This window comes from Octopus bimaculoides, chromosome 1, assembly GCF_046866305.1.
Source record: "Octopus bimaculoides isolate indiv1 chromosome 1, ASM4686630v1, whole genome shotgun sequence".
NCBI classification, from domain to species: Eukaryota; Metazoa; Mollusca; class Cephalopoda; order Octopoda; family Octopodidae; genus Octopus; species Octopus bimaculoides.
In genome coordinates this window covers 146,907,996-146,922,586 of record NC_142928.1, presented here as the reverse complement: position 1 = coordinate 146,922,586, position 14,591 = coordinate 146,907,996, and the positions used below count along the sequence as shown (strand labels likewise).

The 14,591-nt window shown below is 35.8% G+C and overlaps 1 protein-coding gene across 15 annotated transcripts in view; it reads right to left on the bottom strand.

Annotated features, from left to right (window-relative positions):
• LOC106868068 (parathyroid hormone 2 receptor) overlaps positions 1–14,591 on the bottom strand; it is a 729,233-nt gene that overhangs the window by 96,026 nt on the left and 618,616 nt on the right. For all 15 annotated transcript variants that reach the window (XM_089359396.1, XM_089359371.1, XM_089359332.1 and 12 more), the window contains 2 exons: positions 11,971–12,089; positions 3,121–3,215 (listed from right to left, as the gene is read on the bottom strand). In XM_089359396.1, coding sequence (XP_089215522.1) covers positions 3,121–3,215; positions 11,971–12,089 — 214 coding nt within the window. The remainder of the gene's footprint in view (positions 1–3,120; positions 3,216–11,970; positions 12,090–14,591) is intronic.

The following is a 14,591-nucleotide window of genomic DNA, read 5'->3' as shown; positions in this document are numbered from 1 at the left end:
AGCATTAGTTGTCAAGCGGTAGAGGACGCGCGTACGCGCACGCACGCACACACACACACACACACACACACACACACACGCACACGCCCGCACACACACGCACACACACACACACACACACGGTGGACTTCTTTCAGTTTCCGTCTATGAAATCCACTCACAAGGCTCTGGTTGAGCCAAGGCACTTGATCAAGGTGCTACACAGTGGGACTGAACCCGAAACTATGTGGTTGGGAAGCAAACTTCTTACCACACAACCACGCCTATAAAAAAAATAAACGTAATGAAAACGTTTATTACACGGATAAATGAAACTATTCTGTCAAGAGTGTTCCCTCGAATGTGTACTGTTATTTCATTTGGAACAGAACGAATGGAATTCTTTGAAGGAAAATCAAGATTTGTCTGAAAATCAGAGTAGTGTTTCATGTTTTTCTAAAAATGTTCGTTTTCTGAAAGCAAAGCCTGCGCAATAGAACAGTACTATAGAACGGAAGAAAGAGAATTTTCCTAAGAGAGAACCTGACATCAATTCTAGTGATCATAGTGCGGGATACAGATTGACCAAATCAACGATCTGAATAATTTTAAAGACAAAAGACAAACTACAATGTATATTGGTGATCAAAGCTATGTTCAGGCATAATAAAACGCAGATGAAATGGTAAGTCTCTCTATTGTGTGGATAAAAGGAAAACAATTAACTGGAGAGTCAATGAAAAGAAGTATTTGTGAAAATTTAAGTGTCTTTAAGAGTAACTTGGGAGTTATGCTTCTTGTACCAACGTCAATAGTACGGGGACGTGTTTTATTGGGCTTGTGAAGAAGAGTAATTTATATTCCCAGCAGATCTTAAATTGTGATGACACTCGCCTTTTACATGTTCAGAAAAGAAATAATAGTCAGGTTGACGTACATTACATAAGGGGAGACCAGACTGTTTAGATATAACCCTACGAAAGATTGGGAAACTTTACTTTTCTGCGTTCATGCCTCAGAATATTTCAAGGTGAAACCACTCCTGATGTACTTTTCAGAGAACGTCTAGTCCATCAAGAATATCAGCAAAAACAAACTTGGTTTAATAGCGAGCTTTCATCTAGAGGCCCTGATTTATCAGGAACTTATTACGTGGCTCAGTAATGTGTTATTTTGGACAATGTTCCAGAACACCCTCATGATCTTATGAGTCAAATGCCACATGAGTTTGATTTTTTACGAAGTTCATTTACTGCCTTCTCTGTTGCATCATATGAATTATAACGTGATAAAAGATTTTATAAAAAGAGCCTGTTTTGAAACGACTTCTGGGGATTTGACATTAAAAGAGTTTTGGATAAAGATTTCTCTATAGCTTAAGCTTCATATCGAAATCCTTTCTTGGAAAGGATACTTGCTTGATTTTTGTTCAATGGACTTTGAATTGTCTGAGATTGAAGCTGTTGTTGAAGAAATTGCAGGTTTGGGTAATTAAATGGGTGTAGAAGTGAACTAAGGGGATATAAATGACTTGGTCAAGAAGCGGTAATACAGCGTATTACCATGACCTACACGTGTTTCCACTGCAGCGACTGCACAGTGTTGCAGATGCAACCTTGCAATATTCACCAGGGTCTGTATCTTAGGTCCGTTTCGACTTAAACTGGATGAAGAAAGAGTTTATATATATATATATATATATATATATATATATATATATATATATATATCAAATGTTGTTGACATTTCAAAGTTTTGGGCAGCTAAGCCATCGTCGGACTGCCATGTAATCCGGCGATGGCGTAGTTGACCGAAATTTCAAAGCCACTGTCAACGATATTTTTGTATAAAAATAATAAATTTGTACTTTATACAACGTAAAATTGCTTTTACATAAAAGCAAACATTAATATATATATATATATATATATATATATATATATATATATATGTTTGTGTGTGTGTGTGTGTGTGTATCTTAGTGTCTGTGTTTGCTTCCCACCACCGATTGACAACCGGTGTTGCTTTGTTTATGTAGCCGTAACTTTTCGGTTCGGCAAAAGAGACCGGTAGAATAAGTACCAAGCTTAAAAATATAAGTGCTGGGATCAATTATTTTCTAAATTGGGATGGTTTAAGTTGCTTAGTCATTACCAAGTATTAATTTAGTCAAGGTTGTTCTTTAGTTAAATTTGTTTTGGTATGAGCTTGCTATGGTATCATGATTGTAAATGCTCTTTTGGTCGATATTTGGGTATTTTAAAAGACATTTGTCAGTTTAACTGTAAAATGAATGAAGTACGTGTCCATTTAAATGCCATTTTACAAAATGATTCCGGTGTGGCTCTTAGCAAGTATTTGTTCATTTCAGTGGGGGACATGTGTTTTTGAATTGTACTTCTTTAGGGTGTATTTATGTGTATGTGAACCTTTGGTCTTCATATGCTTATCGATGTGTATATGTCGTGGTTGACTAGTTTCAGCTAAAATGCTTGGAATTTTATTTTGTTCAATGCAACACATATGTATATATTATTTTGATCAGTGGTTCAAAACATATAGCTCGCTCTTATTTCATTTTATTTCAAGTGTATTTAGGGACGTAACATTTGTTTTGGTTAATTTCAAGACTGTGAATCTGTGTGCTGTATCTATCTTTGAAGGCTTCATTAGTGGTGCCGATGTAATAATTACTTGTGCTACTCTTGTATTACAGACAATGCTTATTTGTAAAGTTTCCATACAACAGACATATCCTTGTTCCTGTGAAGTTTCATGGGTTAGCGGTAGCGTACTGCGTGTTCTTTGGCATGTTACTGTTTAGTGATTGTATGGTATTCTTATGCATCTGTAGCTAATTTTTGTATTGCATTTGTTGAATAGTTTGTGATATGTGATGTTAATAAATGCTCACGAATTAGTATTAGGAAGATGTGGACGACATTTGTTGATACAAGTGTGTGTGAGACAGAGAGAGAAAAAAAAAGAGAGAGAGAGAGAGAGAGAGAGAGACTGAGAGAGAGAGAGAGAGAGAGAGAGAGAGAGAGAGAGAGAGAGAGAGAGAGAGAAAGGGGAAGAGAGTTCATATGCGCTGCACTTTAACATATAGAGAAAATGTCAATAAATTTGAAGAATACTTACCTAAAATAAACCATAATTACAACAGCAATCGACAAAGATACCAACGAAAGTCCATAGCCAATCTCGTATAACAATTTCAAATTTCGCATATGCGGCTGAAAGAACATACAGCAAAATGAATACGTGAGTTATACATATATATATTCGTACACGTACGTACATACATACGCATTCACCCCCCCCCCCCCCACATCCATCAGTGATGCGAGCTTTCCTCAACTATTTCTGTACAATGAGTTTTAACTGAAAAACGTGTTTATACTAACACAGGAACGTTCTATTTTAACATTTACTACTGAGAATGCTTTGATGACAATAGATAATTAGGATCGTACATCTAAGATTAATCAATTTTTTTAATATAAATATATATATCAAGCATTTTTAAAAATTTCAGATTACGATACGACACACACACACACACGCGCGCGCGCGCGCGAGCGCACACACACATACACACACACACGCACATACGCACACACACACACACACACGCACGCACGCACACACACACATACACACACACACACGTACACACACACACACACACACACACACGGTTAAGTAAAGAAAGAGTCTTGAAATTTGTTGGAATTATGCGTCTTCATTGACTTCAAAACATTTCTGCCGGATTAGAACTGATTTCTACCTTTCGTTCGTTCAAATCATGAGTTAACTTCCGAAGTATTCACACGCACACACTTTCCAATATATAAAGTCTACCGTCATCTGTAAAGCAGTGTATCCACAATCCTGTTCTGCAGCAAGTTCACAAACTGTGACTCGTCTGTCAGCTTGAATCAGTTCAACCACTCGCATGTAATTCGTGTCACTGATCACTTGTTGATGGTCACAAGAAATGCAGTTTATCTTCAATGCTGGTTTTTCCTTCTGTAAACTTCATCCAGCAGTGTGCATTGCTCTTGCCAATCGTATAATCTCTTTCATTGTCCTGCTTTCTTCTGTGGATGTTGGACAACCTGCACTCCTACTTGCTCAGGTAGCCTATGACGGTACGTTCTTCTGCCTAGAACCCATCATATGCTTGCCATGGAGGAACCCAGGAAGAAAAATTACTATATAGAAAAAGCTTCTCTACCAATGCGACATGTGCAATTTGAACTACCTGTGTCAGTTATGATGCTGCCATTTTTGCATTACATTCGGTACATGCCTCGTGTGAGTGTGTGTGTGTGTTTACACATGCTCACACACACACGCACATACGCACACACACACACACACACACACACACACACACACACACACACACACACACACACACACACACACACACACACACACCTGTATATATAACTTTGCATCGGGAAAAAAATCAGTCATGTTTATGAGTTTTGTTAAGTTCGTATGCCGTGGGGAGCAAAGGAATCTGACGTTTCTTCTGAGACAGAAATATATTTTGCTTTTAACAAATTTGCTGTAGCACAGAGAATACTTGATTTTGTAGTGAAGGGTGAGAAGAGATACACTGTATGAATATGGTTTAAAGTAGTTATATAAACATACAAATTGTTCCTGCAGGAGATACATATTCTAATGAGATGTAGAGCGATCAGTGAACAGCGTTTTTACTGTGTGTGTGTTCATGTGTATGTGTGTGTGTGTGTGTGTGTGTGTGTGTGTGTGTGTGTGTGTGTGTGTGTGTGTGTGGTTAAATGTTCAATTGAAGACATACTACGAGGGGTGTTGTCAATACATGTACATTCATCCGCCGAGATCAACTTTGCCTTTCATCTCTTCGGGGTCGATAAATTAAGTGCAAGTTGCGCACTAGGGTTGATCTAATCGACTGGCTCCCTCCCCCAAAATTTCGAGCCTCGTGCTTTGAGTAGAAAAGAATACATATACATTGATTTGTTAGAGACGAAATAATTATATATATATTATATATATAATTATTTAGTTATATATGTGTGTGTGTGTAAGTGGACAATGAAATAAGTAACTAACCCTAACTCGTAATATTTTTTAGATCAATAGCGATAGCTTTGTCTTGAAGTCATGTTATCGTTGAAGAGTCAATAGCTCTCCAGGCTATGAATATGCGACGCTTTTCTAATGTCTTCTTTCAGCAACTAGGGTTGTCTGTTCTCTTTTCAACATATTTGTGCAAATATTTTTTTATATTTCATTTAGCTACAGAAAATTGTTCTTAAGGATACAGCCCGCATCCTTCGCTGTCAACCTGAGAATTCTCAGTATTTGGTTGCTTTTTTTCCTGAAATATATCATTGCTTGTCATAAGTAACGCCTGTAGTATCTGAAACCAGGGTCCGTTCGTGCTACAGATCATGATGGGAGGGGTAACTTCCTTTGGCAAACAGGAAACAGTAAGATTCCTGGCGAAAAGAATGGCCCTATTTAAAAGCTGAGGAGATATAGATGAGTAATAATCGTATATATCGAATTGGAGGAACGAGAAGGAGTTTTTGTTCTCCAGGGTGTGGAACCATGTGATGACCTCCCCGGTGTAGTACCATAGATTTGCGTGTAGTTTCTCCTTGACGATTGGTATTATCCTGTCTAAAATGTTTTTACTAATTCTTCCGAGGTCGGATTTTGTAGGGCATATTAGACGAATCGAAGGTTTTGTATTGAAGTCCTTTTTGTGATCCTTGAGGTTGAAGTGTTGAGGTGTGGGGCAGTACGGTTCTGTTCTGTCGTCCACTTTTAGCTTCTTCATGATTCTGCAGTGGCTGGTGTTGACCTCATTTAAGGCGGATGTTGATGCCAGCTTGTAGGACCTGTTTAATTGGTTTCTAATGAATTTGATGTATTCCTCCACTGTGATGGGATATAAGTTTCCTGTTTTGTCCGAAAGCACATGTAACTTAGGGGAATTAGAAATTCTTTTTATGGTTTGACTGTTCTCTCTTTTTTCAGCACATCACACTCTTTACCACTTCATACTAAAAATATCCGCCTATGGATATAATAATAGATTACTTTATTTTTTCTGTCTCCGATAAAGGGAAGTACTGGATCTTCCCAGAAACAGCTGTAAGACTCTATCCATAAAATACTTCTCCAGCCTTACCTTTGCTCTCTTTATCTTTTTGTTTTTATATATTTACATATACACACGCTAATACACGACTTATAATACCCAATCCTGTTCATACAACGACTGGGGCAAACTAGTCGGTATACAGCACTTACTCGGTATTACCTGTATCCTCCTGAGTTTGGTTAAATCCAATACCCTCCTCAACCTTATATATATATATATATATATATATATATATATATATATATATATATATATATATATATATAAAACTCTACGTCAGTATTGAGCATTCTATATGACATATATTTTAATAAACGTACATAGACACACGCATGTCTTTCAGCACAGTTTTTATTTAAGGAGAGACACAATATAGTCTTATGTATACTATGTGTAAAAAGTAAAACTAAATAAAACGACGATATAAGTCTTCAAGGTCTTTGGTCATAGTCTGCATGATAAGAGTTGATATAAAACTGAACAACAACAAGAATTTGTACTTTGCTGAATAGTTTATACATATATATATATATAAAACATTTTGATTGATTGACGTGTTGAAAATTCCAGGACAAAGACTTAGAGATATGTTCCTGAACGCTTTTCAAATAATTCTTTCTTAAAGAAATGAAACAGAAAGGAGAGAGAAAGAGAGAGAGAGAGAGAGAGATACTTTGCAAACTTTTGACCACACAGTCAGCTATATTCTTCGTCATTTAAAAATAGAATTTTGTCATATAAAGAGTAGTAATAAAATCTTCGATATCAATAATGCCGTGATATATTTTATAGAGCATCAGCACGATTTTTTTAAAACACACACACACACACACACACACACACAAAGAAACTCCTGTCCAATAAACTCGTGATCATTTGTCCCATATTCTCAAACAAAAACTAAAAAAAATTGCTAAAAATATACATTCTACTATAAAAATTAAGTAAAAAAACACGGCTATTAATGTCCACATTTCAAAGAGTAAGGTAGATTGATATATATGTAAATAGCTATATGTACACACTTTTGTTTCACTGTATATACATACATACATAATACATTAATTTCCTTAGTACATTTAATTATTTCCTATGTATTTCTGTCTTTACCAAGGGACTTTCTGCAACTGAAAGCAAGGAATACTTCACATACACTTGAGAAAACACGTTCACTCAGAGCACATTTTTATTTTTTCATTTCTGAAGGAAATACAAATCAATTTCCAGTATTTCTATTACCTCCATTACCTACATTGCCACTACTACAACCGCTATCAACATTAGCACTTCCTCTAACACCAGTAAGACTGATAATAATTTATTAGTGTCTCAAAAGATATCTTTTTGCTGTTTATGGTAGCCTCTGTCGAAATATATTCATATATATATATATATATATATATATATATATATGAATGTTTATTTTTCACTTTCTTATTTCTCAATCTTATTCTTGACTGTTGCTATTTCTGTTTAAACCTTAGCGACTAACTTTCTGCACTATTTGCGTGCGTTATTTATATACAGTAGGTCGGGCAGCATATTTAATTATTTGTGATTTTGAAAATTCTAGATTGAACACGTTGTTGGCTATGTAAAGAAAAATAACTTTAATTGCAGGAGTTAATTTTAAATCTAGGTACAGACTATGTAAGAGTTATTGTAACCCTGTATTACTAGATTAATGTAATTGATATTAAAGCACAATTCAAAGGTTAAAAAGGCAACAAAATTAAAGCTTTATTTTTCAATATGTAAAAGTTCTGTGAAGTATGCCTTGATGTTCTGCCATATTCATATGTATATTTTATTAAATTAACCCTTTAAAATTGAAACCGATCATATCAGGCTTAAATATTCTACATGTATAATGTTCAAACCGGCCAAATCTGACCTTTCACACCCACACTACAATGTCACTTTAAAATACACAATCACATTATCGAAATCTCGAAATCACAATATAATGCACGATTGATTGAAACCAATGTAAATAAATAAGCATTACATTGCTGGGAGTAATGTGAATGTTAAAGGATTACTCTACATACAGCATTTCCTTCGCCTCTTTACGCTCTGAGTTCGAATCCCACCGAAGTTTACTTTACATTTTCTCCCTTCGGGGGCGATAAAATAAAGTATACATACAAATCAAGTACTGACGTTGATGTAATCGTCTATTTCTCTCTCCTGAAATGATTGATCTTGTACCATAATTTGAAACAATTGAATTTTTGTATAGCCATCCAATTTTTAAAGAATAGGAATCTCATTAATCCCAGAGATATTTTTTGACATAGGATTCTTAACGTGGTTCAGATATGCGTAGATTAAAAACCAGTTTCGCTTTCATTCATATAACGTTACAGTAATTAGAGTTACTCAGCTAAGTTGAGAACCAGTTGTTCAAGAAATACTTTGGAATTATAAATGGAAGTACGGTTGGTGTTCAGCTTGAAAAAAAAAAAAAAAACGTCAACGTTTGTAAAAAGAAATATGAATACGAAGGATATTCCAGGAATTTCACGCTCTAACCAATATAATAAAACCTTGTTTATACAAAGACAAAAGGCTGATAATATTCATTAATATTCTTATAATATTTTTATACTGCGTCAACAATAGCAAATATTGAGTTAACAACAATTAGCTTTAATCCAAAGTATCTTTTTCTTGCCCGACGAAAGAGCCTTCCCGAAAAAGTCTCGAATTCGTTTTTCCAGATCTGATTCTTTGATACACATTATCAAACACTAGTTTGCTGACTTTAGACACCGTCTTTATTCCCAAAGCAATTAAACTTATTACAATCTCCATAAATATAATAGTGGAACGGATTGTAAATTAGTTTGTATTTTTCTAATTAAAGATATGTATCAATTGGATGTGCTTTTGACTTCAGTGGACGATGAAGCTGGAGTTGCGATATTAATGTTTTCACAGGGAGTAAGCAAGATAAGGTAAAATTAAATTAGCTGCACACATGACTCAAAACTGGTTCACAACGTAACACCTGTACTGACATAAAAGCTGTTTGCTTATCACTATTAGACTGGTTATCTATAGCAAACATGGATTAAAAATTTAGCAGCAGTACGGTATTTATCTAATATCAATAATAGAATTAACAACAATATACTTCTTGTTTAACATTAAGTCATTGTTGATGATATCAATATGGTTGATATTCAAGATGAATGTGTGTAAGTAAACATCAGAAAAAATGAGCGGGGGGGGGGGAATCAGTGGGGCACCAATTAGGCGGCCCTTAAAAAAATCGACGCCCTTAGGAAATTCCCTGGGATTAGGGGAGTTGCTGGTTTGAGTTTCGTTGTCCTTGCACTAACGGTCACGGAGGAGTTGGCGTGTTCGCCAAAACACGTAATGGCAGACAAACATCACTCAAATTTATAAGATTAATCAACCTTAATACATTCATTTTCTGCTGTTGCTTATTGTTTTTGTTGAGCACACTCCCCCAGGCCAAACCTGACCGAGCAAAAGCATTTGTAGCTGTTCATGCCGCCTTATTATGGTCAAGTCTACACTAACCAATGTGATCTTTCCATGTTTAAGTAGGTAGATTGCAAACAGGTAATTTTTAGTTAGTATTTACTGCAGATCAAGTGATCATAAAGAGGCTTCCTCGTTGGGACGAATTGTCAATAAACAACATTAGAGTCAAGTTGAAAGCACACGCATGTTAACGATTCTGTTCATCATTGTGGACAACAGGAGAATCCGAGCACAAAACTTCTAGTCAACAAGAAACTTGTGAATTTTATCGAAGTAGGTACTGATACTGCTACTATTACATACGGTGCTGAAGCCATTCTTTTACTTTAAGTTAACTCCTTATAGTACGTTGTTATTTCTTAAGCTCAGGCCATCACTGGCACATACACACACACACACAGCCGTTTGGTTAGGAATTTCGTTTTGCAACTGAATGGGCTAGCCATCGATCCTGTTGTGCAAATACATTTTTACTGTATCATTAGGTTGACTTATATCTTCTAAGTAGAAAGGCGGCGAGCTGGCAGAAACGTTAGCATGCCGGGCGAAATGCTTAGCAGTATTTCGTCTGTCTTTATGTTCTGAGTTCAAATTCCGCCGAGGTCGACTCTGCCTTTTATCCTTTCGTGGTTGATAAATTAAGTACCAGTTGCATACTGGGGATCGATCTAATCGACTGACCCCCTTCCCCCAAAATTTTGTGCCTTGAGTAGAAAAGAATATCTTGTAAGTAGAATTTGATAAAGGAAAACAGTGCAGAAACCCGCCGCGCGTGCGCACATACACTTGCCGGTGCAAAATCGGTTTGTTGAGTTCCGCTTGTATTCATAGGCATTTTAGCGATGATCATCTACATTTTTTCAGACATGGTTTATCTCACACAACATCATCAACGTTATCCTTTCGTTCTTGATGTTACAAGAAGACAGCAGAGTAGGATTTGTAATAGAGTCGGCAGCTACCTTTTGCAGATTGAGTGACCACATAGATGGCTACCTGTTAAATAACTGTAAACGTCAGCATCTAAGCAACTATTTAAGAGCGTATTGGACATTTGTCGATTCGTAAATTAGCAGCTTTCAATGTTCTCGGGACACCATATATAGAATATGGTTGTGGAAGGCAGAAACAGGAACAATAGCAGTTCTATGTTTGTATTATAGATATTAATATTTATGGAAATTTCAAAACTTTCTTGAGTGGTATCATTTTGTATAACAATAGCCCGCAATTATACCAATAATTTCTACCGTTCAGTATTTGTATAAGAGATAACAATAACACGTTAAGATACTAATTATTCTGCAAAAAAAAAAAAAAAAAAAAAATTGTAACACATTCGAAAATTAGTATTTACAAAACAGAATCATTTTCTATTGATTTTTACTGACAAGTAATTTATTTACCCCTTGTTATCTTGTCTGTTTATTTCACACACAACCGAAAGAAATAGAATATGAAACGTGTGAGTTGCATTGAATCATTAGTCGTAAACGGCCACATGTAAAAATAGTTGAATTTGCCTTATATTTGTATTCGAAGAGAAGACAAATAGATAGGATGTGTACGTTCAAACTGGTCTTTAAACATAACCAATAATGAGGACATTTCATTTTTGTATTTGGTTTGCAAGATTCTTGATATGAACTCGTGTGTTGAGGCAGATTTTGTATCTTGAGGAAGGAGGTGTTAATCGATTAGTTAATTGGTTGAATGGTTCTAATAATAATGATAATAATAATCCTTTCCACTGGAGGCACAAGGCCTCAAATTTGTTGGGGAGGGGGGGGGGATAGTCGATTATATCGACCCCAGAGTTTCACTGGTACTTAAATTATCGACCCCGAAAGGATGAAAAGCAAAGTTGATCTCGGCGGAGATTGAACTCGGAATGTAATGACGGATAAAATACTGCAAAGCATTTTGCCCGGTGTGCTAACGATTCTACCTGCTGGCCACCTTACTACAACCAATAATAATAATAATAATAATGATGATGATGATGATGATGATAATAATAATAATAATAATCCTGTCTACTATAGGTACAAGGCCTGAAATTTATATCGACTCTAGTGCTCAACTGGTTCTAATTTTATCGACTTTGGTGAAATTTGAACTCAGAACGTAAAGACGGACGAAATGTTGCTAAGCATTTTGTCCGGCGTGTAACGAATCTGCCAGCTCGCAGCCCTCGGAAGAAATGTTGATTTATTCATTGCACAAGATAAGTTTTGGGGAAGAATAGAAATGAAAGATTCTATCACAGTATACAATCTATATTGAATGTATCCTTTACTTACCTCTATTAATTCAATGGGATTTGTTATTGTCGAACAAAGAGAATAATTGGTCCATGAACGTTTCATATATACTGGGTGAAACCATGTGCCGTTTTCTGTACACCAACGTGTTGCATAATCTTTCGAAAAATAACAGAAGACAACGGAATTCCAAATATAATACAAATCAGAATTAAATAAGACATCAACGTTTTCATTTTTCAGAGAATAAAATTAATCACTAGTGTTGAAAATGTTTTTGTATAATAGTTACGTCTACGTTACGTTTTGATCTCATATCGTCATCAGGTATGTTGCCCCAGAATTTGTACATGATAAGAATTAACTGCATTCACGATCGTAAGCCCTATTTCGATACTAACGTTCCTAACTCCAAGAACGCCAGCGTGTATAGAGCTATTTAACCAGTTTGAGGTTGTTGGCACTCCGTCGCTTACGACGTCGAGGGTTCCAGTTGATCTGATCAACGGAACAGCCTACTCGTGAAATTAACGTGCAAGTGGCTGAGCACTCCACAGATACGTGTACCCTTAACGTAGTTCTCGGGGATATTCAGCGTGACACAGTGTGACAAGGCTGACCCTTTGAATTACAGACACAACAGAAACAGGAAGTAAGAGTGAGAGAAAATTGTGGTGAAAGAGCACAGCAGGGTTCGCCACCATCCCCTGCCGGAGCCTCGTGGTGCTTTAGGTGTTTTCGCTCAACAAACACTCACAACGCCCGGTCTGGGAATCGAAACTGCGATCCTATGACCGCGAGTCCGCTGCCCTAACTACTGGGCCATTGCGCCTCCACAGTTTGAGGTTATTTATAATTTATTTCTCAGTAAAAAAAACCGGAAATAATAGACTTGACGATGGGATATCAAACTGACCAAAATGTAGTGTAGATGTAAATATTATAAAAAGATTTTTTCTCTCTAAAGTTTTAACAACACTTTATTTAAGACATTTAACATTGAAGACTGATATTTCATGAAAAGTTACGAATTATATTTTGATACAATATATGGCAAAAAAATTCCTTTTCACTCATATACAAGAGATTAGATTTGAGAATGCATGCTGAATTTAAAACTGTCGCAGACTCATATTGATACTATTTTTTGTTTAGTCAGACGAGAAAAGGCGTCACTCACAACTAATTTCAGAGCCTCTGTGACTTATGGAAGGAAATGGGGAAATTACGTTTACATTGGAGGCGAGACCAGGTTCCAAATGCTAATATGAGAAAGGTATTTTGCTAAAAAGCATACAAAGATCAAGTGGTGGTGTTTAACCAGGTGACAGATGAAATCTGCAAGCTAAGTGTTAGCTATTTAAACGCAAAAATATTGCTAGATCTTTTATTATTCAGTAATAGATGCTCTCGACGATTTTCATCCCATATTTACAACGTAGTCATTCACATTTGCACTAGTGTCAGATAATAACCACTTTGTGAAGGATTTATCCATTTCCAGTTGTATAAGCTATTATTACAAACGTATACGCTATTATCACTAGAACATTGGTGAGAATGATTATATATATATGTATATATATATATATATATATATATGTATGTATGTATGTATGTATGTATGTATGTGTGTGTGTGTGTGTGTGTGTGTGTGTGTGTGTGTGTGTGTGTGTGTGTGTGTGTGATGAACAACCACTGCTTAAAAACAAATCATTGTCATTCATGTATAGTGATTAGCTTGCTTATGAGGAAGTATTTTAGTTGTTCTGTTGACCGATCAAGCAAACAAATGGTCACTTCGACAGCGACTATTTCGTCCTCTTATTTTCATATATATATATATATATATATATAACATCTGTATATATGTACACGCACACATACACACATATAAGCAAATATACATTTACGTATGTGATATCGATTTTTTTGTATTGATTTCTTGCAATAACACATTTAAAGAAACAACGTTGCAAAAGTTCAGTGTGTAAGTAAGAATAGAATGATTTGAATACAAAGGAAAATGAATAAAGAAAAGCGAAGGATCAAAATTAAATTGGCTAATAATTGCCAACAATCACACAATAGACTATTAGTACCTGGATCGTAGATGTACAACGAAAGACTCTGATATCCTAGAATGATTTTTATCGTAAGTATAAACCGCCGGCAGTTTGATTGAGAGTAAAGTCAAATATATCGACTCTAGTATTTGGCTGGAAATTCTTAAACTACTCTGAAAACATTACAGACATATCTGATATTAACAAAAATTGTACTCAGAACGTTGAGGAGAGTAAAACATTAGCCTACAAGGCTAATGTTCGCTAATATCCGGCGCTTTTCCCTACTTTTGCAATCATGATCATCATGTGAATTTTCAAAAGTGCAATATCTATTTCCTTTTTACGCCGGGCAAAATGCCTGGCGGCATTACGTCCGTCTTTATGTTTTGAGTTCAAATTCCACCGAGGCCAACTTTGCCTTTCATCCATTCGGGGTCGATATGATAAGTACCAGTTGAACACTGGGGCCAATGTAATCGACTTACCACGTCCCCCTAAATTGCTGGCCTTTTGCCAAAATTTGAAACCAATATTTATTTTCTTTGTTTTTAAGACTTCTGTAGAACCTTCTGTTGGCTATTATATCGTAAA